This window comes from Stomoxys calcitrans, chromosome 1, assembly GCF_963082655.1.
Source record: "Stomoxys calcitrans chromosome 1, idStoCalc2.1, whole genome shotgun sequence".
Taxonomy (NCBI): Eukaryota; Metazoa; Arthropoda; class Insecta; order Diptera; family Muscidae; genus Stomoxys; species Stomoxys calcitrans.
In genome coordinates this window covers 248655348-248682373 of record NC_081552.1, presented here as the reverse complement: position 1 = coordinate 248682373, position 27026 = coordinate 248655348, and the positions used below count along the sequence as shown (strand labels likewise).

The following is a 27026-nucleotide window of genomic DNA, read 5'->3' as shown; positions in this document are numbered from 1 at the left end:
AAATATTTATGCATGTAAACACTAATATTGGTTGGTTTTGATTTTGCAGACAACTTAATGACCAACGGCTAGGAGATTAGGAAGAAAATGAATGCAAAAAGACTATTCCTCTGTAAATTTAATCTACGGGGGCATAAGTAAAATAAGAAATTTGCCCATGAACATTCACTGAGGAACAGGGACAAACTTCTGACATATCAATGAGTGTTGTCCGATTCAAATTTAAGCTCACTGTTAAGGGAGCTCTTCTGAACGACGTGCTGGAGTTAGAAGTTTTTACATGGCTTCTATGCATTTCATAGTACCTCACAAATTTTGCCAACATTAGGAGGAGAAAACCCCACTGAACATTCACGGCGGGGCATTAGTAAACGAGTGAACACGTATGCGGCAACTCATCTCCGGAGCTAATTTAAAATTTATTCGTTTTTTTCAGGAATGTTCTACACTCAGTATTTTATAGATTATCTTGGTACGGGATAACTATTTGTAGCATTCATTGTAATCATGAGAAGCTTAGATGGAAGCTACCTATCGCGTCTACAGGTTGCGGGTCAATCCCATAGCAGCCGGTTGTACGTACCGGATTGGCCCGATGGAGTTCTTCATCGGCAAGGGCCTGACAGCAGGTTGCTGGAAATGGAATGCTCCATACCGAGAAACGGCACCGGCTCCAGCTTAAATACTAAGGGCCTATGATTGGCGCCTTTAAATAACCAATGGTCATCACGTTCTCAAGGCGACCGCTCCTGTGGACTAGAACGAGCTTCACGGCGCCATGACAATGGACCCCAAACAATTGCGCCCCGACTGTATAATACCCTGTACCTACCCTATAAGTACAATGTGGGAGCTATATCCAATTTTGATGGACCTCGGTGGATGTTTTCAGATGGGTAATTGAACAACCCGTATCAAATTTAGAGCAAATATGTTGAAATTGTTATAACTATGGTTAACAAATGAACACTTTATTGCAATATTTCCCAAAATCGGACGAACATAAAAATGGGAGCTATATCTAAATCTGAACCGATTTCGAGAAAACTTTATGATAATTGTAAAATTCGTCAAGGAAAGCGTTGTACAAATTTTTGGCAAGATTGGTCAATAAATGCGCTTACAGTGGCTCTATATATGTAAATGAGAGCTATATTTATATATGTAAATGAGAGCTATATTTAAATCTGAACCGATTTCTAAGAAATTCACAAGTAATGTCGAGAGTTAAAAGAAGATCCGTCATACCAAATTTCAAGAGAATCGATTTACAAATTACCATTTTATTGCACTATTACTGCAAATCGGACGAACATATATATGGAAGCTATATATAAATCTGAACAGATTTCTATGAAATTCACCAATTATGTCAAAAGTCGTAATAAAAATTACTCCTGCCAAATTTCGCGTGAATCGTTTAACAAATGACCATTTTATTGCATTATTGCTGCAATTCGGACGGACATATATATGGAAGCTATATCCAAATCTAATCCGATTATTTCCAATTTCAATAGGCTTTGTCTCTAGGCCGAAAAACATGTCCGTACCAAATTTGAAGACGATCGGATGAAAATAGTGACCTGTAGTTTGTGCACAAATTAACATGGACAGACGGAGAGGCGGACATGGCTAAATCGAATCAGAAAGTGATTCTGAGTCGAGCGGTGTACTTATCAATGGGTCTATCTCTCTTCCTTCTGGGTGTTGCAAACAAATGCACTAAATTATAATACCCTGTACCACAGTAGTGGTGTAGGGTATAAAAAGTCCCCAAACTTGGGATGCATTTTCATTATAAAACATGAATCCAAAACAAATGCATACCAATAACAAGTAAAAGGGCGATAAGTTCGGACGGGCCGAATCTTATATACCCTCCACCAAGAATCGCATTTGTTTGAATGACTTTTTTTTTAAATTTACATGAGCTATATCAAGTTATTGACCAATATGGACCGTACTTGTCATCGCTCTTAAAAGTCATAAAAAACACCACATTCAAAATTTCAGGCAAATCAAGCCCTCCAGAGGCTCAGAAAGTCAAATTGGGAGAGTTGTTGGAACTCATACCAAAACGATATGTGTGAAATTTCAGCCAAATCGGATAAGAATTGCGCCCTCTAGAAGCTCAAGAAGTCTAATCGGGAGATCAGTGTATATGACAGCTATATCAGGTAACGCACCGATTTGAGCCATACTTAGCACAATTATTGGAAGTGATACCAAAGCACCACGTGCAAAATTTAAGATTGGATAAGAATGGCGCCCCCTAGAATTTCAAGAATTTAAGACCCAAGATCGGTTTATATGGCAGCTACAATATATCAAAACATTTATATATTATTAATATTATAATATATATTATTTACCTCCTAAATTTAATTGGAAAAGTTCAGATTTACTTGAGGAAAACCCAAATAGCTGCATGAAAAATGGCCCTAAATAGCTGTATGAAAAATGGCCCTAAATAGCTGCATGAAAAAAGGCCCAAAAGGGAAATTGGACCCAAAAGTTTTGTTGTTATTCTACATATACCTGTTTAGGTCTTATTTTCATTTTGGTGTAAGTTCCTGGGACAAACTTCTTAGCGCCAGCCTGACGAAAATCGATACTTCACATGCAAATGTGTCTACAACAACAACAAGAACATGGATTATACTGGATAGTTTTTGAAGTTTGGGCATATTTCAAGCGGAAAATCGTGAAATTTATGCTTAGGTGTTTTCTTTGCCCGCAGCAAACGATGGCCTTCTGTCGATCGCCCTTATCTGAACAATTAAAAAAAATGATGTATAAGATTTTAGAAGCATTTACACAAATCCCAAAACTTTCTTTAAGTTAGAGAGATTCAAAATGTCAAAGCTTTTGGTTTTTGAAGTATTTAATAATTACCCTGAAGGAGCTCATCCTTGAAAATTTGTTGTCAGTTTTCTGGCACGTCATATGACTTCCCATCCTTTAAGTTATTTTTTTTTTAGGTACTGGTTTTTTTATTTGGTGCAATGTTAAAGTCATAGGACTAGGAAATTCCCTCGAGAATTAAAGCACTGAAGAATATTATTTCAAAATAAATTTAAATGAAAATAGTTCCCCTTTTTTAGTTTTTGACAATAAGCTGCAGTAGCAAGGACATGCGTAAAGAAGCAAGGAAATACTTCAACCTTGCCAACAATTGTTTTTACTTTTTCCCCAATAACTTTAAATGCAAATGTATCCACGATGCTTATTTGAACATTCTCAATTTGAAAGCCTGCAATAAATGAAAATTTTTTCGTTCTCAACATAATAATAATTATAATACATATAAGCATTTTTACCCAATTATGTGCTTTAATATCGCTACACATCACGGTGAGTGAACTGTTGAAGTATTATTATATAAGTTATTATAGTGTTGCACAAATTCATAACACTGTTCATCTGAGAAAAAACTCACATTAAAATAGGATAAGCATTACAAATTTTTCGACTTACTTTTTAAAAAGTCCATACTGCCATGTTGCTTCATATTACGCATTTGAAAAAATTTAAATACACTATAAAAGGTGATGTCGTTTTTTGACTTTTGGGCTGCTTCTAAGAACTTTCTTGCCGATATACGTTCTAATTCCGTAGTGTTGATAGCCAAACGTAGGGCATCAACAACTTTGCCCTGTCCCAGCAACACTTCGATCACAATTTCATTGGCTTTTATTTTGTTCAACATATTTAAGGCAACTTGTGATACAGCACAGTCTTCATTGGAATGTGACAGTAGATAGCAAGCAATAGCTTTGGACTCCATCAATAGCGAATATTCGACCAGGCGACGTAGAGTATCAAAACTTTTGTTGCGTATTAACTCATCTATAAGCATCTTACTAAATTCTTCTTGAGCGGCTATATTGTGTTTACAAAGCGATTGTAAATAGAGCAAAAGTATTGTTTCGCATTGAGGTTTTTCAGCAATTGATTGGAAGACTTGACTATGCATATCGATTTGTTCGATTAATACTTTTGGTGGTACTAATAATCTTGGTGTGGTCTTTACATTTGATGGTTGGGCCATTTGATTTTGTAATTGTATCTGAACCCATGAGCTGGTTGTTAAATATGCAAACAGAAATAAACTCAAATTAAAGTAAAAATCTTTTACGGCTACTTACGCATAGACTGTGTTTATTTTATTGAATATCGTTTCCAACACAGGCAGAAATGATCCATTGTATTGTTCGCATACCAACTGACGAAGTACTTTCAATAGAGCGCTCTTTCCATTAACGCGTTGTAAGAGAAATTCTGTTAGTCTTATTCGATCTGATATCAAGGTACATAAAGTTTCTATATCTAAGTGCAAGTACCACATGCAACCCAGCTTGGCATCAATCACTATGTTAGGCTGAAATAGTACCCAGTTTGTAGAATCTGCAAAGGTAACAAAAGATATACGATTATGCCATTATTTCAATATCAAAAGTTTCTTTTGTTTATATTGATATGATAAACTGGTAAAACATATTCACTACTTACATAGTTCACATTGTAAGATTTGGCCATCTGGTAAAAGGCTGGGTAATTTCAAAGCAAATGGTCTCACGGAGCGTCCAGCTGTTATAGGTGTGTGATATGTCACATCGTTGACCACTTCTCCACTTAATGAGATATCAAAGAGTAGTGATGTAGCTGAAGCTTGATGATGTACAACAATAAGATTGTCCACAGTATTAATAGCAAAACGACCGACTAAACCCAAACGTAGAACATGACATTTTCGGGGAGCCAAACCAGGACCATTTAGAAGATAAACTTCTACCTCAATCATGCCAGAGCTACTGGGTTGAAGTATCAACACGGCCATGACACCATAAATTTGTCCTAAGGTCACCTTGCTCTCTTGTATTTCTCTGGTTGAATTGCCCACTAAAACAAAAAACAGCACCTAGCTAAAAAAAAACGGGGTTTTAGGTACTGGCTATTTCTGCTTACATTCCAATTTTGGCAGTTTCGTTATTGATTTCTGTTTGATCAACACTGGTATCAATGAATTCTGGCTGTCTGTGGTACACAAAACTGCTATATTGGCTTCGGAACACCATGCAAACCATTTAATGCTCATACTCATGGTCTTTATTGATTTAACTTGATTCTTTTCTGGTATTACCGTAAATATTTCCACGCCCGAGTTACAAATTAAGGCACATTCTCGATTATGCACCCACACAAATCCATAAACCAAAGCCTTCACTTGATGGACAATAACATTTTGTAACTGTGGCTGATCACCCTGGAAACATATAAACTCTACGGAGTTTTCTCGTCGTTGAACCGCTAAAACTTGATTGTCGGGAGAGAATTTAATGGAACGTATGGCCCCACCACGGTCACTCATACAAAACGAGATGACTTTATCCTCCGTGGGACCTTTTACAACCACACCAGTAGCACCACCAGATCGTACAGCAAAGATCTTTGAATGAAAAAAAATTATCAAAAAAGAACTTAAAGTAGTGTGAAGACATTTTGATTTTTCACTAACCTGCTTATTGGAGTCATCGAAGAATACATTAGTTAACTGACTCACTGCATCAAATCGTATGGGATTTTTTGATAATTCTATATAATGAACTGAGCTTTCCATTATGATGGTAACAAGCAAGCAATTAATTTTATACTCTTTTTTTTGCAAAATTCCTATTAGTTAGCCAGATTAATGCAAATAAACAAACAAAGATAGAACAGCTGTTTTTACAACTAACCGATAACCGAATTCGATATCATAAAATAAAAAAGCGATATCGAAAAATCTTTTTCTTCCCTCACCCAAGACCTACTTATCGATAGCTATCATTAAATTGTAATCGAAGTAGGTCATCTGTTGGTGAGGACATGCTTCAAGGAATGATAACTTATTTTTATTTATTTTGGTTAGCATCAAGAAGTGTTATTGGAATTGTAGAAGCTTGAATTATTCAGCATATCAGGCAGAATTGAAGAGAATTAAAACCGTAAGCAGCAGCCATAACCAACAGCTCAGTGAATGCCGTTCTTTGGGGCCATTCGCCGCCCTACGTATCATATAACTTGAAACGGCATACTGTAAGCAAATTTTATGACATACGGCCTAAAAGCCAACGGGCCTTGTTAATTAATTAATTGTATTTAAAACCGTTAACATTTAGCATACGACTCAAAATGGGGAGGCCACAACTGTTTGAGCAGAAATTGATAACAGAAGTTCAAAAATATCCATGCCTGTACGATAGAGCATTATTCAAAGAAGGAATAATTAGCGAAAGGGCAAAAACATGGGAAAAGATTGCACCCATAGTCGGTGCTCCAGGTAATATAATTGTCAAATGCATTGAAATTTCTACTCGATCGCTTTGCTTTCGCTAGCTGAATCAAATATTTCCCCACAGCCCCTAACAAGCTAGTATGCCGCCTTTCATTGAGTTAAAACTTGAATTGGAAAGCGCTCACTGATATGAGATAAGTCTTTCCGAACCAAAGTCGTTCGCTTGAGTAACTTAGTCTTAATGAAGTCTGCTTTAAACTTCCTTTTTTTTAACAAAAATTTAAATAATTTCGTTTTCAGTCGATGCTTGCAAAATTAGATGGGGCCGGTTAAGAGATCGCTATATTGCTTTAACTTTGAAGACCATTCAAGAACCGGGCTTCACATGTGTCTGGAAGTACACCGAATTGATGTCATTTATGAGGCAACATTTGCATTTGAAAAGGTAAGTTAAAATTTTAATATCCTCGAATTGAGGAATATAATATTCGGAGGCCGCCGTGGCTCAGAGGTTAGCATGTCCGCCCATGCCGCCGAACGCCTGAGTTCAAAGGTAAGGTATCCTGCCACGTAAAACTTCTCTACCAAGAAGTTGACGCTATGACGCTATCATTGAGCTTAAACTTTAATCGGACGGCGCTCATTGATATGAAAGAAGTATCCTCTGTTCCTCAATGGAATGTTCATGGGAAATATATTAGTAATATTCGGATCAATAGATACATATGTATAGTCAATTGACTATATATATGAAGAGAATATTATTTATTATAATAACGTGCTCTATTCTAAAATATTCATAAGCCAATAAACTATTTTTAGTGACAGCTTGGAATCAAAGGATCTTCAATTGCCGCAGAGTAAACACTTCAACCGAGAAATGTTCGAAGAAAACCTTATAGAAGAAGTAAAAAAGCATGAAGCTATATACAACCCAGCCCATGTAGATAAACGAAACACAAAAGTAATTGAACAAATTTGGGTGACCATTGCATCTTCTTTGGGAAGTACTGTCAAACAATGCACTAGTCGTTGGAGTACATTAAAAGATATGTTTGTACGACACAACAATATTATGCTAACCTCTGATAAAAAGGGTGAATATCAACCAACACGTTGGAAGTACTACAATGAAATGTCATTTATGAGAGATTATGTAAATATGTAAGTTCTGGTATATACTCTGATGTTGTAGCCAATAGAATTTATTGATTTAAAATGCATAAATAGGAAAGCCACTTAGTTTTCCAAGCTCCTACAGAGTGTTGCTCCAAATAAGTGTGAGAAATTGTGTTGGCAAGATTGAGAGAAACACAATTTTTTCTTATTGGCTTAACTTTCTAAAGCTTTCAAGGGAAAAATCAACCGGAATGTTTTATTGTACATCAATAAGACAATACAAATTTGATGCTTTCAAATTCCCAACTTCCCCTCCCAAAAAAAAAAAAAATATTATCCTGGCCAATTCATGATATCTATACTGTACATACTACTGTGGCATCTAACATGCATCACTTTTAATACATTTGTTTATAACGCCTTAATGAAGAATCGGTTTCTGAGACACCCAGCTTTTTTTCTTTAACTTTCTCAAAAAATTTGCATATAAGTACATATTCCGATATAGGACCCTAAAAAATTCGACCATATTCCAATTAAATTAATAATATAAGAAAAATAACTTTTGTAATCAAAACTCGCATCTTGTTTATAGGAACTTAAAATAAATTTAATCTTTTTTTATTCAGATGTGATGGGCTATTGATTTCTGAGGTAAAGAAACATGAAGCTTTATACAATAGAAAACATCCTGAATATAGCAACTATTCCAAACAAGGCGAAATATGGTCGATAATTGCTTCGGAAGTAAAACGAACGGGTAAGTATGGCAACATTTAATTCTAAAATATATTTTTATAATTTAAAAGAATTCACAAATCGGTTGGAGGGCGTTCAGAGTGTTCTGGTAATGAGTCTGATTGGCTGGACAGATAAGCATGGTCGTGTCGTCCGTGGTAACAAGCAGGACATAAATTCAACACTTTTGCCTCAACTCTAGCTTAATAGGGACGGATGCCGATGTTTTGCCATGGGTGGTAGCATTATCAGGTGAATTATCAGATACCACCTAAAATTTTTCTCCAAGAAAGGCATTCTCTCGGTAGTAGTTTACCACTTCCGCTGACGTACCATCGTTTATGCTCTTTAGACCTGCACGATGCGATACTTGATCTAAAGAATCTCTCTTGTGAGGCCTTACCTCTCACTCCAGATAATTAGTATCCAAGCTGACATCTATGGGTAAGGGTGATTTGTATGGTTATCCAGTAGGTAATGCTTAGACAGCATGTAATTGTGTCGCATGGAAATGATCTTTGTCTTATGATAGAGGTGGTGCACATGAGTTACTAGCCGAACCGGGCCCGCTCCGCTGCGCCTTCTTTAACTCTCAAATATCGTCTTTAGGTTTGGCACACTTCGCCTTGAAGGCAGGGAGGTGTTTTCGGGTGGGGCATTTCCCCAAACACATGACTCTTCAATTGGACATCAAATTCGTTTTTTCACCTTTCGTTTGGGCTTTACATTGTCGTGATGGTCTATATACCCATTTGGCGGGTTTTGGACGGCCCCGAGGAACCCGACCCTAACAATAGAAATCATGTTTTGTTCTGACTGTGAGAGTGCAAAAAAAAAAAATCGAACGAATCGCATTACCAATCTCCGAGATCTGGTGGTGCCCATTCAAGGCGTTTTTGGGGGTAGGGTGACCCCCTATACTTAGATCTGATTTTTTATGCCAGATTCGTAATCTACTCCCGAATACCTTTCATTTGAGGCCCATATTGACATGAACGCCCAATATTTTTGTTTGGGGGAATTTTAGGGTTAGGGCGGCCCGATGGGTAGTTAGACCCAAATTTTAATACCATATTCGTATTCTATTTTCCAATACCTTTTATTTGATATCCATATTGTCCCGATCGGTCCACTTTTGATTTTGGGTGGTGTTTTTGGGGTAAAGGGGGAGGGTCTGCCCCCTTCCGAAATCAACAAATTATAAAGCCTATTTCTCCTTCCTGCCCATATTCGCAATCTACTCCTGAATACTTTTCATTTGAGTCCCATATTGTCATGATCGTCCAAAAAACCTATATTAGGGGCTTCGGGGTTGGGGCGGCCCCCCAGTTACTTGGACCCAAATTTTAATATGAAATTCGTACTCTACTCTTGAATACCTTTCATTTGAGTCCCATATTGTCCCGATCGGTATCAAAAATTTATATAGCCTATGTTTCCTTCCAAACCAATCTACACAATCTGTGAAAATTTCAAGGTAATCAGTTCGGCCGTTTTTGAGTCTATACGGAACAAACAAACATACAAACAAACTCAAATTCAATTTTATATATAAGAATGATTGAAACCGTTTGACGCACTTCATAAAGCAGCATTCTGGTCCCGACACCGTATAGCAGTGAGCACCACACAGGCTGAAATAGTGAGATCCGATCTGTGCGGTGTTCATTGCTGTCAGGAGAAGCTTAGCTGCGAGCAACCAAGCGCGTCCACAGGTTGCGGATAGTGAAATGCTCCATACGAAGTAGCTGCTACGGCAGTCGCGTACAATCAGCGGTATCGAGCAGAGAGTCTCAGTGAGAAATCGGGGGGCACCAGCTCTTGTACAAATACTGAGTGCCTATGATTCTCAATATGACAAGGCGAGTTATTGGAGCCTTTAAAAAATCAATAGCCACCCTGTTCTCGCGCCAATCGATCCTTTGAGCATGTTAGCATGAGTTTGACGAGGATCGTCACCCCAACATGAGAATTTGGCTACAACAATAGCATTCTGGTGGAGGTAGTGCATATGAGTACTGATGAAACCGCTTGACGCACTTCATAAATCAGCTTTCTGGCTGGCCTGAATCTTATTCCGCTGATTGTCGCGCAAAAGGCGAGTCCACATTTACGCTCTATAATACACCACGGACCAGTCAACTGTCTTGTCAATAAAGTCAATAAAATAAGTGGCATGTGCGATGGGCCTGTAAAGGCTGTCAAAGGTGACCTAAAGCATTTTGGGATAATTGGCAGATTTAGGTTTGCTAATATCGGGAGGCCACCGTAGCGCAGAGGTTAGCATGTCCGCCTATGACGTTGAAAGCCTGAGTTCGAATCCTGACGAGACCACCAGAAAAAAATTTCAGCGGTGGCTTTTCCCTCCTAATGCTGGCAACATTTGTGAGGTACTATGCCATGTAAAACTTCTCGGTTGTAAGTCGAGTAGGATTGGTTGCGCAGATATATAGGTGACTTGCATTGTGTGTGTTGTTGTTTGGTGGACAGCCCTTCAAAAATCCACCTACCGTGTTTAATGCTTATCCGGACCCAAAGGATGGATTATTTGCGCATCACAGCCGAATCCTGCCTCTGGACACTTTTGCTACATAAATGAGGTTAGGGTATCTTTCTCTGTATTATCCTTCATGTAATGCCTCATAACACAGACGTGTGGAATTGACATTGTCTAGGCCGCTATTTCATAAAAAGTACTGTACAGTGGAACTACCATATCTTTGGTAGCAGAAAGTACTTCGCCTTTTATATGAATTGTTTTAAGACTACATGATAATGTTGGCCTTTGGTTGATTCTTTTTATGGCCCTAGTAAGCACGATTCGTATCCAATTTTTTTTTTTTTATACCCATCACCGTAGGATAGGGGGTATATACATTTAGTCATTCCGTTTGCAACACATCGAAATATCAATTTCCGAACTAACAAAGTATATATAATTCGGATCGTCGTAAAATTCTAAGACGATTTAACGATGTCCGTGTGTATGTCTGTCCGTCCGTCTGTTGTAATCACTCTACAGCTTCAAAAATTGAGATATTGAGCTGAAATTTGGCACAGATACGTCTTTTTGATGCTCGCTGGTTAAGTTCTTGAACGGGCAAAATCGGACCATATTTGGATATAGGTGCTATATAGACCGATTTACCGATAAAAGGTCTAATGCCCATAAAAATATTATTTTTCATCCGATTTTTTTAAACAGTGAGTAGTTTTAGGCCTCCCGACATCTGACCCAAATATGGTTCTGACCGCACTATATTTAGATATAGCTGCCATATAGACCGATCTCCCGATAAAGGGTCTGAAGTCCATAAAAGCTTGATTTATTTCCCAATTTCTCTGAAATTTGAAACAGTGGGTTATTTTAAACCTACCGACATCTGACCTAAGTAAGGTTCAGATCGGACTATATTTAGATATAGACCATAAAACCTTTATTTTTTACCTGATTTCTTTGAAATTTGAAACAGTGAGTAGTTTCAGGCCTCTCAACTTCGAACCTAAATATGGTTCAGATCGGACAATATTTAGATATAGCTACCATATAGACCGATCTCCCGATAAAGGGTCTGAAGACCATAAAATCTTTATTTATTACCCGCTGAAATTTGCAACACTGGGTTATTTTAAGCCTCCCGACATCTGACTAAAATATGGATTAGATCGGTCCATATTTAGATATAGCTGCCATATAGACCGATCTCACGAAAAAGTGTGTGAAGTCCATAGAAGCTTTATTTATTGCCCGATTTCGCTGAAATTTAAAACAGGGGGTTATTTTAAGCCTCCCAACATCCGACCCAAATACGGTACAGATCGGACTATATTTAGACACAGTTAAGTTCTTGAACCGGCCAAATCGGACCATATTTTGATATAGCTGCTATATAGACCGATTTTCCGAAAAGGGTGTAATGCCCATAACAACTTTATTATTCATCCGATTTTTTAAACAGTGAGTAGTTTTAGGCCTCCCGACATCTAACCCAAATATGGTTATGACCGCACTATATTTAGACACAGCTGTCATATAGACCGATCTGCCGAAAAAGGGTCTGAAGCCCATAAAAGCTTTATTTTTTAACCTATTTCGCTAAAATTTGAGACTGAGTTTTTCTGAGCCTCCTGATACCCTACAGAAACATGGTTCAGATCGGACTATATTTATATATAGCTGTCATATAGACCGATCTGCCGATAACAGGTCTGAAGCCAATAAAAGCTTTATTTATTACCCGATTTCCCTGAAATTTGAAACAGTGAGTTTTTCTGAGCTTCACGATATCCGACCTTAATATGGTTCAGATCGATTTATAATTGGATATATCTGCCAAGGAGACCAATATTTTGTTCTACAAAATTGAATAGTGAAATATTGGGTTGCCCAAAAAGTAATTGCGGATTTTTCATAAAGTCGGCGTTGACAAATTTTCTGTAACTGCATTCTTTCTTCTGTCAGTTATCAGCTGTTACTTTTAGCTTGCTTTAGTGTAAAAGTGTAAAAAAAGTATATTTGATTAAAGTTCATTCTAAGTTTTATTAAAAATGCATTTACTTTCTTTTAAAAAATCCGCAATTACTTTTTGGGCAACCCAATATATATTAGACCACTCAATGTCCGCGCCGAATTTGGGTGCATAAGTTATCCAATTTTCACCGAATTGTGGCGAAAGGGGATCTACATATATACCCGAGGTGGTGGGTATCCAAAGTTCGGCCCGGCCGAACTTAATGCCTTTTTACTTGTTTTTTTTATTTATTCTACGAGTTGTATTATGACTTCAAACATCTAAGAAGAGTTTGTTTCAAATCGATCTGAAACATTATTTTGCTGCCGATCTTCCAATTTGAACTTTTACGCAATTAGAGGTCTTCATTTTAATCCTATTTAACAACGAATTTTATTGTTATTGTTGTTGTAGCAGTGTGTTGTACACTGAGGCGGCAGCCCTTGCCGATGAATGAATTCATCGGGTCAATCCGGTACGTACAACCAGCTGCCATGGGATTGAACAACGAATTTTAGTTTCTGCTAGTTTTGAAGAGAAACAGTTGAAAGAACTTGACAATTGCCTCCCATGGTGCAGGGTATATAAGATACAGCTGAAATCAATTCCTTGTTAACTGTTTTAAACCCACTTTGATAATTATGCATTCTAGCCGATGTTTGTAAATCTAGATGGAGGCAATTAAGGGATCGCTATATTGCTTTATTGTCGAAGATCAAAGAAGAACCGGGATACGTAAGTACCTGGAAGTACGCCGAAATGATGTCATTTATGAAGGATCATTTGGATTTAGAAGAGTAAGTAAAAGATTTTAATAGCCCACAATTAATAAATTAAATTTAAATGAAATTAAACAAAACTTATTGTATTGGGTTGCCCAAAAAGTAATTGCGGATTTTTTAAAAGAAAGTAAATGCATTTTTAATAAAACTTAGAATGAACGTTAATCAAATATACTTTATTTACACTTTATTTCTAAAGCAAGCTAAAAGTAACAGCTGATAACTGACAGAAGAAAGTATGCAATTACAGAGTCACAAGCTGTAAAAAAATTTGTCAACGCCGACTATATGAAAAATCCGCAATTACTTTTTGGGCAACCCAATATATATTTGGAATAAGAGATATATTTGTCTATCCCAAGGCGTATTAAATAGGTGGCTGCATCGGCGAATTGCTACAACAAACATCTTTTTTTGGGAACACGATGGTCAAAATTTGTAAATAAGATGAAAAAATTTGTCGTCTTATTGCAAATTCGCCGATGCGGCCGCCTATTTAATACGCATTGGTCTATTCAATATGCACTGTGCAATTATGAGATGATTATCAGTTATTATAATAATGCGATCTATTTGTAGAACTTCAATAATCCACCTTTCAATTACTCCATTTTTGCCACGTTGATAACAATCACAAAACTATTTTTAGTAAAAGCTTGCAATCAAATCCTCAACTGAAGCAAAATAAAACGAATCGAGAAATTTTTGGAGAAAAACTTTTAAAAGAAATAAGAAAGCATGAAGCTCTTTATAATCCGGCCCATGCAGACAAACGTAACCCAGAAATAATAGAACAAATTTGGATAACCATTGCATCTTCTTTGGGAAGCACTGTCAAAGAATGCCTTAGTCGTTGGAGAACATTGAAAGAGATGTTTGTACTGCACAACAATAAAATACTTACCTCGGACACAAATGATGAGCAAAAGCCATATTGGAAGTACTACAATGCAATGTCGTTTATGAAGGATTATGTCAAAATGTAAGTTGGGAATATATAGCATAGATGAGCAGCATACATATCTGCACCTAAATTTCTATGCCCGCCAGAAGCAGGCTTCGTTCGGCTGACTCTATTTTAAAGTTATTTCCCACAAACTCAGTTTGGTCTTTTCAACAGTGGTAGCGTGTCCATCACACTGATATAGAGTATACCCGAGTATTTTTGTTGTTGTCTTAGCAGTGTGTTCTACACTGAGGCGGCAGCCCTTGACGAAGGAATCTATCGGGTCAATGCGGTACGTACAACTGGCTGCCATGGCATTGATACTCTAGTATTGTGTAGCAGGGGTGGTCACCGCGGCGCTCAGGTTAGCATGTCAGCCTATCAAGTCATACGCCTGGGTTCGTATCCTGGCGAGAACACCATTAAGTGCTGCTACATTATCGTCACTTGATATAACCAGTCGATTGCACTTGGAGGTGGCTAGTACTTGATTAGCAACTGTCCTCGTTTCGCTTGGGGGCAACGTTAGGCTTATTATCATCCCGTCAGCGTGCATCTGCTTTGCTGCTGATCGATGAACCATAACATAGTCAAACTCGTGAAAATTATAGGTCGATTATGGATTGTAACCCAACTTCAAACGATATGCCAACGGGCAAGTTCGTTGTAGAAATATCTGTAAAGAGGAGGTGGGGTTCATTGGTGACAGTAAGCTGACGGTTGTAGTTGATGGAGTCCAAGAGAGGTGGTAGAGCACACAATTGGAATGTCAGCAATGAACCGGAGGGAATGTGTGGACTGTATTCGATTGGGTTGAAGAAATTACAATAACCAACTACCTTATTATAATTTCTCAGTATATGAGAAATTATAAGTTACCATTTTGCACCAGATGGGTTGCAAATAAAAAGAAAAAAAAAACAAGTAAAAAGGCGTTAAGTTCGGCCGGGCCAAACTTTGGATAGCCACCACCTCGGGTATATATGTAAACCACCTTTCATCAAAATCCGGTGAAAATTGCATACCTTATGTCCCATAGCAGTTATATCGAAATATGATCCGATTTGGACCAAATATTAATAAGTACAAGTACTTGTTCAATTGTGTTTAACAAAATATTGGTCTTTTTAGTAGCTACAATATATCTAAAAACAAACCGATCAGAACCATATACAACATGGATGTCGAAAAGCCTAACATAAGTCAAAGTGTCAAATTTCAGTTAAATCGGATTATAAATGCCCCTTTTTTGACGCCAAGACATTAAATCGAGATATCGGTCTATATGACAGCTATATGCAAATCTTCATCGATCTAGACCAAATTGCAGATATATGTGGAGGGGCTTAACTTAACTCTCTGTCCCAAATTTCGACAACATCGGATAATAAATGCACCAATTATGGGCCCAAAACCTTAAATCGAGAGATCGGTCAATATGACAGCTATATCCAAATCTGCACCGATCTGAGCCAAATTTAAGAAGGATGTCGAAGGGCCTAATGCAACTCACTGTCCTAAATTGCGGCGACATCGGACAATAAATGTGCTTTTTATGGTCCCAAAACCTAAAACCGATAGATCGGTCTATATGGCAGCTAAATCCAAATCTGGACCGATCTGTGCCATAATGCAGAGGTATATCAAGGGGCTTAACTTAACTCACTGTCCCAAATTTCGGCGACATCGAACAATAAATGGGCCTAAGACCCTAAATCGGAGGGTAGATCTATATGGCAGCTATATCCAAATCTGGACCGATTTGGACCAAATTGACTAAAGATATCGAAGGGCTTGACACAACTCACTGTCCCAAATTTCAGCAAAATCGGATGATAAATGTGGCTTTTATTGGCCTAAGACCCTAAATCGGAGGATCCGTCTATATGGCAGCTATATCCAAATGTGGACCGATCTAGGCCAAATTGATGAGGGATGGCGAAAGGCCTACCACAACTCACTGTCCCAATTTTCAGCAAAATCGGATAATAAATGTGGCTTTTATGGGCCTAAGACCCTAAATCGCCGATCGGTCTATATGGGGGCTATATCAAGATATAGTCCGATATAGCCCATCTTCGAACTTAACCTCCTTATGGACAATAACAGAATCTGTGCAAAGTTTCAGCTCAATATCTCCATGTTTAAAGACTGTAGCGTGATTTCAACAGACAGACGGACGGACATGTCTAAATCGTCTTAGATTTTTACGCTGATCAAGAATACATATACTTTATAGGGTCGGAAATGGATATTTCGATGTGTTGCAAACGGAATGACAAAATTAATATACCCCCATCCTTCGGTGGTGAGTATAATGAAATCTGGTGAACTACAATGGTGGTTTATTTGAGGAAAGTTGTAGTTGAGTGAAAGAAAAAAGTGAACGAGTTTTGGTTCTTTGGCTCACCAAGAAATTACAGATATTGAGATACAGGTCATAAGTTTAAATAATTCACAATAGGTTAAGTTCAAAGCTTCAAATGATTAATTCATATTTAGGATTTAGATAGGTGAGCCATAGACCAGGAATCAGTTATTTTCAAATACAAAATTCAGTCTAAACATTGAGTTTAGAAATGCTGCCGGGCAACGAAAAGTCATTTTGGTGTCGAACAAAGCACGGAAGTCAAGGCTCGAATTGCCTCAGACAAAATCTTCTGGTTTGCGGCTGCTTCATTATTGTTTGGTGTCGTATGACCCGTGTTGCTAGTATTGCTGGTTGCGCTGCGAAGACTGCCAGTCGGGTTGTGCTGGGTGGTTTTCCCATTCGGTTTGCGATTGATGAAAACCGGATGCAGTAAAGTATTGTGGGGCCTGCCACAACTACGATACATGTTTCCAGATCCACAGTCCCGAAATCTATGGCTTCGCGCCAAGCAATTTGCACAGTAGGTTTCACGTAGGACGAAAATGTTTCTTTCTTTTGGGCTCGGGCTCAAAAATGTAGGGCAAACTTTAAGCGCATGGAATCTGTCGCATAGTTTAAACCTGTAGACATTTTGTGAACGTGGGCTGACGAATAATGGATGATCTGAAATATTAGATATGAAATTAATCATAGAATGTTGTGGGTTTGTTAGTATGATATGTTGTCACTGTGATATTCAAAGAGTTAGATTTGTTAATGGGTTTCTTTGGAGGTATCCCAAAGGGGTTAGTAGCACAATTAGGATATGGGTCTGTTAATAACTTCAGCCTCTGTACGTACATCGGCGATTCGGACGTTCGTATCTGGTCCAGGATACTTTTTTTTACAATCCTTCCTAAGCGCCATTCATGAGGTGGAAGCAAGTCGTCGATTACAACAACTAACTCGTTAACGTTCAAATTTGGACTTTGTCTCTGCCACTTATAACGCTTGTGCATTGTTTTCAAATAGCCTTCCTTCCATCAAAGAGCAAAATGATGGTGAAGGGATTTCAATTTCAACCATTTATTCACTAGAGAAAATTTGCGGAAAAGCGAGTAAAGGAGTACCCTTAAGAAAGTGACCCGGTGTCAAGGCTGTGAGATCCGATGGGTCCTCTGTCATCGCGGAAATTAGACGAGAGTTTAAAACCCCTTCGTTGCGAGCAAAAAGTGTTTTAAATTGTTCGCAGGTGGATCTATGTGCACCCGCTAGCTTCTAAAAATGGGTCTTAAAACTTTTGACGGCTGCCTCCCCAAGGCCGCCCATATGAGGAGCATGAGGTGGGATGAACTTCCACTTAAAATCCATTGAGTTTAGATAATATCCATTTCTGCATTGAATTGCGACATTTTTTATCGAGCCCTTAAACTCACATCTTGTAATACGGGCCGGTAATGCAGTCATTGCCTTCGTAGTTGCCACAGCGTTGCAGTCCGTCATAATTCGGAAAGATTTTCCAAACAAATAGTTCCCTATTTTTCTCCGTATCTGTGATCGGCAACATTTCTAGCTCGTGGCTGCTATATTTATTGTCAGCCTCTTAGAATCTTCGGCTGTAATAGAAAACTGGGCCCGAATTTCGTGCCTTTGCCCTCAGATTGGAGTAAAATCGCAGAAAATCCTATTGAACTTGCGTCTGTGAGAACTGGATTGTTTTGAGGACTAATTTTTTTTGTAATTCTAGTCCTTAGCTGGGCAAATGCTTCCTCTTCTTGTTCTTGCTATGAAAATTCTGAATCTTTCTTTAGCAATCGCGTTAATGGTGTTACTATCTTGCCATAATTTACGGAAAAAGCTCGTTATTCCAAGAAACGTGCGTACCTTCGATTCATTTTCGTTCTTTGGAAATTCTAACATGCACTTTGTCTTCTCTTCACCAGGACTTATCCCATTGGAGCTTACTATGAGTCCTAGAAATTAGAGTTAAACCTGCCAAAAATTCCTACCTCCACTGACTTATAACTTCGTCCGCATAACCTTCGATGGGAGCGCTCGTCAGCCAAAAAGGCATCATATTATATTCGACCATCTGTTGTTATGAATGCAGTTAACCTCTTGCCTTCCTCTCAGATTGGTACTATGTATAGCATCGTAGCCAATAAAGAAAGTTATTCCTCGAACTCTGGCATTGCGTATTGCTTCTTGATCGTTAAACCATTCAACGAACGGAAATCCATGTACATGCGGCTTTCCCCATTCGCTTTCTTTACCATCAAAATTGATTAAGCATATGGTGACTTACTTCGGCGGATTATTCCGCAACTTTCCAGATTCTGATAGCATCTGCCAGATATGCTAGATAGCATCTGCCTTTGACTTAATGGTCACTTAAACCTCTTACCAACTATAGGGACATTTGTGCAAACCGAAATTTCCATGCTTGTTTTCTAGGCCATTCTGGAGGTTCATAGCCAAAAGTGTTCTTGTCAAACTTTCATCATTCAATCCAGTAATAACGTATGACTCAATCGACAGTTCGTCAACGTTTCCTTTCTTACCAACAGCCAGCATCGTATAATAATATCCCACCAGTGAATTTCAAATTTTGCCCATGAACTTCTCACATATCAATGAGTGCAGTCCGATTTAAGTTTAAGCTTAATGATAAGGGGCCTCCTTTTTATAGCCGAGTCCGAACGGCGTGCCGCAGTGCGATACCTCTTTGGAGAGAAGTTTTACATGGCATAGTACCTCACAAATGTTGCCAGCATTATAAGGGGAAGACCACCGCTGAAAATTTTTTCTAATGGTCTCGCCAGGATTCGAACCCAGACGTTCAGCGTCATAGGCGGACATGCTTACCTCTGCGCTACGGTGGCCTCCTTTTTATTTAAACTTTAAAAATACTGATATTGAATAAAAATGACAAATATGTCCAACTTTATACTGATTTTTACTTCGTGGTTTTGTCCTCTGGCAACGCAACTGCAGTCGAGTTGCAATCCATAATCGACTCATAAATCTCAATCGTTAACATGAATAACACCTATATTAATAATATATCTCTTTTTGTTTATAGAAAACTAAATTTCATTCCATTTTCATTAATTCAGATGTGATGAACTGTTGATCAGAGAGGTAAAGAAACATGAAGTCCTATATAATAAACAACACCCTGAGTATGACAACCAATCCAAAAACGACGAAATATGGTCCAAAATTGCTTTGGTCGCAAAACAAACGAGTAAGTATAAAAAAAATTATTTTAAATATTTATTATTATTGTTAAGGGAGTGGGCGACGAATGCGCATGCAACATTGTGGAATAGCGAAACGGTCGGCAGGACGGCGAAAATCCTATGGGGGGATCCAGATGGTGAGAAGACGTGGCTATTACTGAAAGGAAGTAAGAAGGAGGTCGGTATAGCTATTGGTATCATAACAGGACACAAAGGACGGCAAGTGATAGCATGTGTAGGGCATGCGAGGAAGATGATGAGACGTTGGAGCAATTCTTTTGTCATTGCTCGACTTTCGCGTCTAACAGATACCGGCCTTTAGGTGGAGGCACAATACCAGGCATGAACCAACTTAGGGGAGTGGTATTGAAAACAATTAAGGATTTTGTAAGTAGCACGGATTTCCTAACTTAAAATTTTCTTTTTAGAGGTTACCAAATAGTTTTTAGAGCGCACAACAAGCCGATTATTGGCTTAGGTGTATGTCCATAGTGGCGCATTAATATCTGCACCCTAACCTAACCTATTGTTATTGTTAACAAATGCAAATTTGTAATTTAATAGGCCTTTGCCAAACCAATTTATGGCAATAAAGCTAAGTTTGTTGTAGATTAAACTGTTGGCCGTTAGGTGGCCAAGAACCAGTTCCACAGCTTGCGAAACGCAGGCTCTGGCGGGGAGAATTATGGCTGTTATTTCTTAAGACTTAAACCGTTTGCTACTGTGATCAATTACAGAAATTTAATGGGCAGAGTGATCCCGCTACTGAAGCCTAGAAAAGATCCGAGTTTGGGGGAGTCGTTTAGACCGATCATCCTTCTCTCACCAGTAGCAAAGACGCTTGAGGCATTACTTCTCCCGAGCCTTGTAGGAGAATTTCCATTCGCCGAGCATCAACATGGATTTCGAAGACTGCATAGCACAACAACAGCTTTGGGCTTCAATCAGCCCATGCCATGTGATAGGACGGTCCTCGTGGCACTGGACCTATCGAAGGCATTCAACACGGTCAGCCATGCCAAATTATTTGAGGGCATCGCCAACACATCCCTCCAACTGAAACGCTGGGTCGCGAATTATCTGTGTGGTCGCCAGTTATTTGTGAAATTCAAGGATAAGAAGTCGAAGCACCGTAGAGTGAAACAGAGAGTTCCCCAAAGTGGGGTGATATCTCCGGCACTGTTTAACCTCTACCTATCCTCCATTCCACCCCCTGCATATGCGGTTGATTGAACGATCATGGCATCAGGCCCCCCACCAATTGTTGTCATCTGCGACACCGGCTGGTATAAAGCGAGCGGCTGCTGCGTTAATGATGTCTCGGAATTTCCTCTAGGCCACTAGCACATCAGACGGGGGTGGCAGTTCACTGAAGCGGCGATTGGTATACTCTCTGAAGCCAGCCCAATCGGCCTTCTTATTATTGATAAACGTCCGGCACTCAGAGGTTATGAAGTCGGGTGGTCGGTCGATGGTGAGAATTATGGAGAGGTGGTCTGACCCCAAAGAGATGACGGCTTGCCAGAATATGTCACTCAGGAGATCAGGGGATGCAATGGAGATATCTGGCGAGCTGCTGCACCTTCTCGTAATCCTAGTGGGGGCATCTTCATTCACCGTGCAAAACGTGGAGCTTTCAATCTGCTCAGCCAAAGCTGTGCCACGCTAATCGTTACCTCGGAGAGAATGCCATGAAGTGTGATGCGCATTAAAGTCCCCTAGAACCAGAGGATATATTCCGATGACGACGCTTGCGACCCACTGCTGGCTATGTTCGCACAGCACCCTGTGACATAACCAGTATGACTATACTCCCGTAGTGAAGTGAGGCCAGAGCAAGATCGGAAATGTACCCACTCCATGCACCGGTTACACCTCAGCGCAGCCCTTGCCGATGAGGATCAGGTCAATCTGGTGCGTACATCCGGCTGCCATGTCTGATTCGAGTGGGTCTGGCTGGGCAGTTAAACAGGTGACGTGTATCGTGCGGTCCCTGGTTACAATCGGGACATACATCGTGCACGTCGCCATCAATCCTTGCTCTGTAAGAGTTGAGGCGTCTGCATCTGCCGAAACGTAATTGAGCCAGAACTACTCTGGTTTGACGGGGGAGGTCAATTTCTTCAGGTGCAATGAGAGGCGGTCGTTCTCCAAGACTACATTCACACGGTAGACATTTACCGCATCTGCTATCGAGTCTGCATGAATGTTGTCTAGACCTGCTTGATATGCCGCTTGATCTAGAGGTTCTCTCTTGTAGCGCTGAACCTCACGCTCTAGATCACGTAGATCTACCTTAAGGCGGTGGATATCTATCCCCAAGGATGGTCTCTGCGATAAAGGTATTGCTTTCTAGCATGTAGTTATGTCTTCGCACTGGTAGGATCTTTGTCTTCTGATGGAGGTGGTCCCTATGAGGACTGAGAAGACAGCCCGTTGTTGTTGTTGTAGCAGTGTATTGCACACTGAGGCGGCAGCCCTTGCCGATGAAGGACTTCATCGGGCCAATCCGATACGTACAACCGGCTGCCATGGGATTGAGACAGCCCGTAGCAGTTCGGAGGGCGGCATTCTGACAGATTTGAATATTATTCCACTGCGTGTCACAAAGCTGACGAGACCACATTGGCGCTGCACAGACCGGCCAATTGCTTTGTACCACAGACCGGTACGTGGTCAACAAGATTTCTTTGTCTGCACCCCAAGTGCTGCCAGCAAGTGACTCGGGAACCTTGTTTCTACTTTTGACTTTGTCGCAAATTTCTGTGGCATTTGGGGAGAATGTGAGACACTTGATGGTCGGAATCATTTCTCCATTGACCATCACAGTCAGCTCAGTATTCACCTCACGCGTATTTTTAGTGAACAATGTGGCTGAAGATTTGGTGGCAGATATCTTCAGATTTTTTGCAGCGAAATATGAGGCAAATTCATTGAAGTACACGTTCAACCTATCGCAGATGTCAACATTGGGTGGGGGGCCTGATGCCATGATCGTACAATCGTCCGCATATGATGCGGTCTCTATGCCGTCTGGAGGGGGAGGATAGGTAGAGGTTAAACAGTACCGGAGATATCTCCCCACCGTGAGGAACTCCCTGTTTCACTCTATGGTGCTTCGACTTCCTATGCCTGTCCCATAGTGATAGGGACGCGTTTCGTCATTATATTTATGAACAAAAGCTTATGATATCCCATCATTACATTTATTGCGAAAAATTCCCTCTGTGTGGGAATTTACTTGGTATTTGGAAATTCTAAAATTCAAACGGTTAAATATTCTCTATGACTTTTATTTCGAATTAAACATTGTTTTTATCCATTCTAGGGCGAAATTGTAAAACTCGATGGAGACGGTTGGTAAATCGTTATAAAAATGAATACACAAAAAAGACATTGTCCAAAGATTACACTTTCAGTTGGAAATATGCATCTGCCATGAGCTTTATGACTGATTTTATATTTCCCAAAGGGTATGCATACAACGATATTTAATATTCGCATACAATTTTGTATTTGTCGCATCTTTTTACAGCTCCAACAACGACAATTTCAAGAATAACTTTTGTAGGGCTTGCGCTTGCGATATAAGTGTAGATACTGCAGTGAAATACGATATTTTCAATACGTCAGGTTTAAAAGAAAAATTTGTGACCTGCGCCAATCTGGAATTGGCCACAAGTGATGAATTTCCTCGGTCAGTGTGCCAAAAGTGCTACGACAAAATTCTCGATTTCTTTCAGTTCCAAGGTATGTGTCGGAAATCCTTGCAAAAGTTTGACAACATGAAGAAGGAAGAATTTGAGGAAAATGCTTCGATGGATTCGCATCAATCAACGGAATATTCATTTCAGCATGTAAAAACCCCTAATATATTATCCCCTAACTCACAATTTCATGAGTTTGGGAGCAATCAGAAAGTGGAACTGGAGAAAAGTGATTCGGAGGATTCGCAGGAATCAACTGAATACTTAATTCAGGATGTGCTATCCCCTAAAATATTTTCCACTTACTCACATTTGGACAACACAAAGAAAACTAACACCACATTTGTTGCGACAGAACGTGCGACAACTCAGCAGGATCCCTTAAACGTAAATTTGGAGTACAAATATAATATGACCGATGATTCTTATTTAGAACGAACTGTGAGCCAACAGGACAACAATGAAGCTTGTGAGGAAAATAAACTTGAATGTATTGATGATGACGATACTAAATGTGATGTGAAAAGCACAGAGTTGGAAATATACGAATTAAAGGAGCTTGACAAATCGCCCGAGTACAAAGAGGTATGCATACATTTAATATTAGTTGCACAGGGCCCTCTTTGCTGGGCCCTGTTTTCTTTCTCTGAAAGCTTTTATTTTAGGCCGCCCTATATGCCATGGCCGGTAAATAAATCCTGTTTGGGCTGTTTTGATTATCTTCTTTTCAGATTATCTGCCCGCCATTAGAGGACCTGACTAGGAAAGAAAACCCTCAAAAGCCTTGCTTCGTGTGTGAACTTTGCCAAAAAACCTTTAGAACCAAATATTGTTTTATAGCCCATCAGCGAAAGCATCAAGGTCTATCGGGATATGCATGTACACATAAAAATTGTGACCGTATTTTCAATGGGGTAAGAGACTTAAGGGGACATCTGAGCCGACACAAAGGCGTTCGACCAGATTTTATATGCAACATCAATAATTGTGGCGAACGTTTTAAAGAAAATTATCTTTTAAGATTTCACAAGCAAAAGGTTCACAACTATAGCGAAACACGAAAAAAAGTAACTAAAACAACAATTGCAGCTAAAGAGACCTTTGTCTGTGAGGTCTGCGGCAAAGTGTTCAACTTCAAGCGGCGTCTCGACAATCATAGTCTCGTACATGTCGATGAATCACAATGGCCTTTTGCGTGCGATGAGCCTGGTTGTGGCAAAAGATTTCGGATGAAAACAAGACTCCAAACACATACACTTCGTCATAAGGGTATTAAGAATTATACATGCCCCCATTGTGGACTAAAGAAAGTCACAAGAAATGAATTAAATATTCACATTAATTTTCACACCTTCGAAAAGAAGTATGCCTGTTCTTTATGTTCCAAAGTATTTAAGAGCGTCGGATGCCTTAGTACACATAGGCATCAAGTCCATGAAGGCAAACCAAAGCCAAAGAAAACGGCAGAGAAGAACGCTCTGTTATATGAATGCAGACACTGTGGACGGATGCTAAGCAGTGAGCAAACGAGAAAAAATCATGAAATGGGACACACCAACGAGAAACCGCACGTTTGCGAAAACTGTGGTAAACGATTTTCGACTTCCTTCAATCTGAAGAAACACATGATTATGCATGCTGTTCACAAAACCTTTGCTTGCAATGTATGTGACAAACAATTCAAACATCGTTCAGCGTTAACGACTCATATGCGAACACATTCGGAAGAAACAAGACTTAAGTGTGATGAATGTGGTAAGTGCTTTGAATGGCCTTCTGTCTTGCATGCTCACAAAAAGCTACACGTTGAGGGGTCGGTTCCCCATGTTTGTGGTATATGTGGCAAAGGATTCCGTTGGCCAGGATCCTTTTATGCTCATAAGAAAAAACATGTGGAGAATAGTAAAGAAAATGAGGATAAACAGAAGGAGATGCAAGTTGTATAAATTTAATTGCAGAACGTGTAATAAAATAAAACCAAAATAAATATATAACTAAAATAAATCCATCGTCCATTCCAACATTCATTATGCAGTGGGTTTGGGATGCTAATAGTGTGGCCAATCCTATATCCCATTGGAAAAGTTTATACAAAATGCAGATAAGAATAGAAATGCGACACTATTAAACCGTCAACACTTAAGAGATCGCTTATGCCTTACCCAAACTGCAGCTTTCACATGCATGCTTTTTAGCTGAGCTGATTGATGCTGTTATAAAATCTCTGACGCTTCATTTTAAAGTCCATTGGTGGTCCGATTCAATAATGGTTTTGTCCTGACTCTGAGAACTGCCATTCAACGTCAATGTTTTCGATGCCAATCGAATTTCACATGGGACTCCAGTTTCTTGGCACTTTGTTCCAACAAAGCTCAATCCAGTAATAATGAGATTGGTATTAAAACAACTGTTTGGTACTAAAAACAACTCCGGCACGGTATAGCTGAGAGCACCACATAGGTTGGAACATTGAGGTCCGATTTGCGTGGTCTTTATTGCTGTCACGAGAAGCTGCGAACTATCGGGCGCATCCATAGGTTGCGGATAGTGGAATGCTCCATACGTAGTAGCTGCAACGGCAGTCGTAGGCAATCGGAGGTATCTAGCGGAAGGTCTAAGCGAGAGGCCAAGCGGCATCGGCTCTTGAACATATATTGAGTGCCTATGATGCTCGATATGACAAGGCGGGTTATTGGCGCCTTTAAATAAACAATTGCCACCTCGCTCGCGCGACGTTCGGTCCTTTGGAACGAGCTTGGGTATCAAATGAAAGGTGTTGATTAGTAGATTACGAATATGCAATCAAATGTCCAAAATTTTGACCGGAAAGAACCAATGGGATCTTGAGAATTTTGACCCCTATTTGGAAAATTTACGAAATTGTAATTGTTATTTTAAATAAAACTCTATTTGCCTGCCTAGGCGAGCTTCGGCCGGGTTTGAGATTTTCTCCTCCTCCATATGTCCAACAGTGAGAAATAGCAAAAGTATTTTAAATAAATCTATTTGCCTTTCAAAATTTTTTGTAAAAAGAAGGGGCAAAATTCTCAAGACCCCATAGTTCCTTCCCGGGTCAAAATTTTGGACATTTGATTGCATATTCATTACCTTCTAATCAAAACCTTTCATTTGATACCCATATTGCCTAGGTTGGACTACTTCCTCCCAAGTGGGGGTTTTTGGTCCCTAGGGGTGTCCACGGCCCCGAGTTCCAAAAAACGGACTTCATATTCGGGTTACTGGGGTCAAAACTAGGGGGTCGATTTTTTGCAAACTACCCCGTAAAATACAGTTTTGCCCTAGGGGCTATCCCCAATTAGCTTAGCGGCTAATTTTATCGCCGTTTATTAA

The 27026-nt window shown here is 39.4% G+C and overlaps 2 protein-coding genes across 2 annotated transcripts; one reads left to right on the top strand and one right to left on the bottom strand.

The window, feature by feature from the left end:
* Window positions 1-3247: 3247 nt before the first annotated feature.
* Window positions 3248-5710, bottom strand: LOC106092547 (regulator of MON1-CCZ1 complex). Its single transcript, XM_013259426.2, has 6 exons — window positions 5522-5710; window positions 4972-5452; window positions 4516-4905; window positions 4152-4410; window positions 3481-4085; window positions 3248-3426 (listed from the first exon to the last, which is right to left on the bottom strand). The coding sequence occupies exons 1-6, from the start codon at window positions 5621-5623 to the stop codon at window positions 3353-3355; spliced, it is 1911 nt and encodes a 636-aa protein (XP_013114880.2). The 5' UTR covers window positions 5624-5710; the 3' UTR covers window positions 3248-3352.
* Window positions 5711-5900: 190 nt separating this feature from the next.
* On the top strand, window positions 5901-25679 carry LOC106092550 (zinc finger protein 28). Its single transcript, XM_059360335.1, has 11 exons — window positions 5901-6081; window positions 6165-6325; window positions 6581-6725; window positions 7103-7444; window positions 8029-8159; window positions 13301-13445; window positions 14080-14412; window positions 19843-19973; window positions 23297-23441; window positions 23504-24260; window positions 24407-25679. The coding sequence occupies exons 2-11, from the start codon at window positions 6178-6180 to the stop codon at window positions 25619-25621; spliced, it is 3492 nt and encodes a 1163-aa protein (XP_059216318.1). The 5' UTR covers window positions 5901-6081; window positions 6165-6177; the 3' UTR covers window positions 25622-25679.
* Window positions 25680-27026: the final 1347 nt, after the last annotated feature.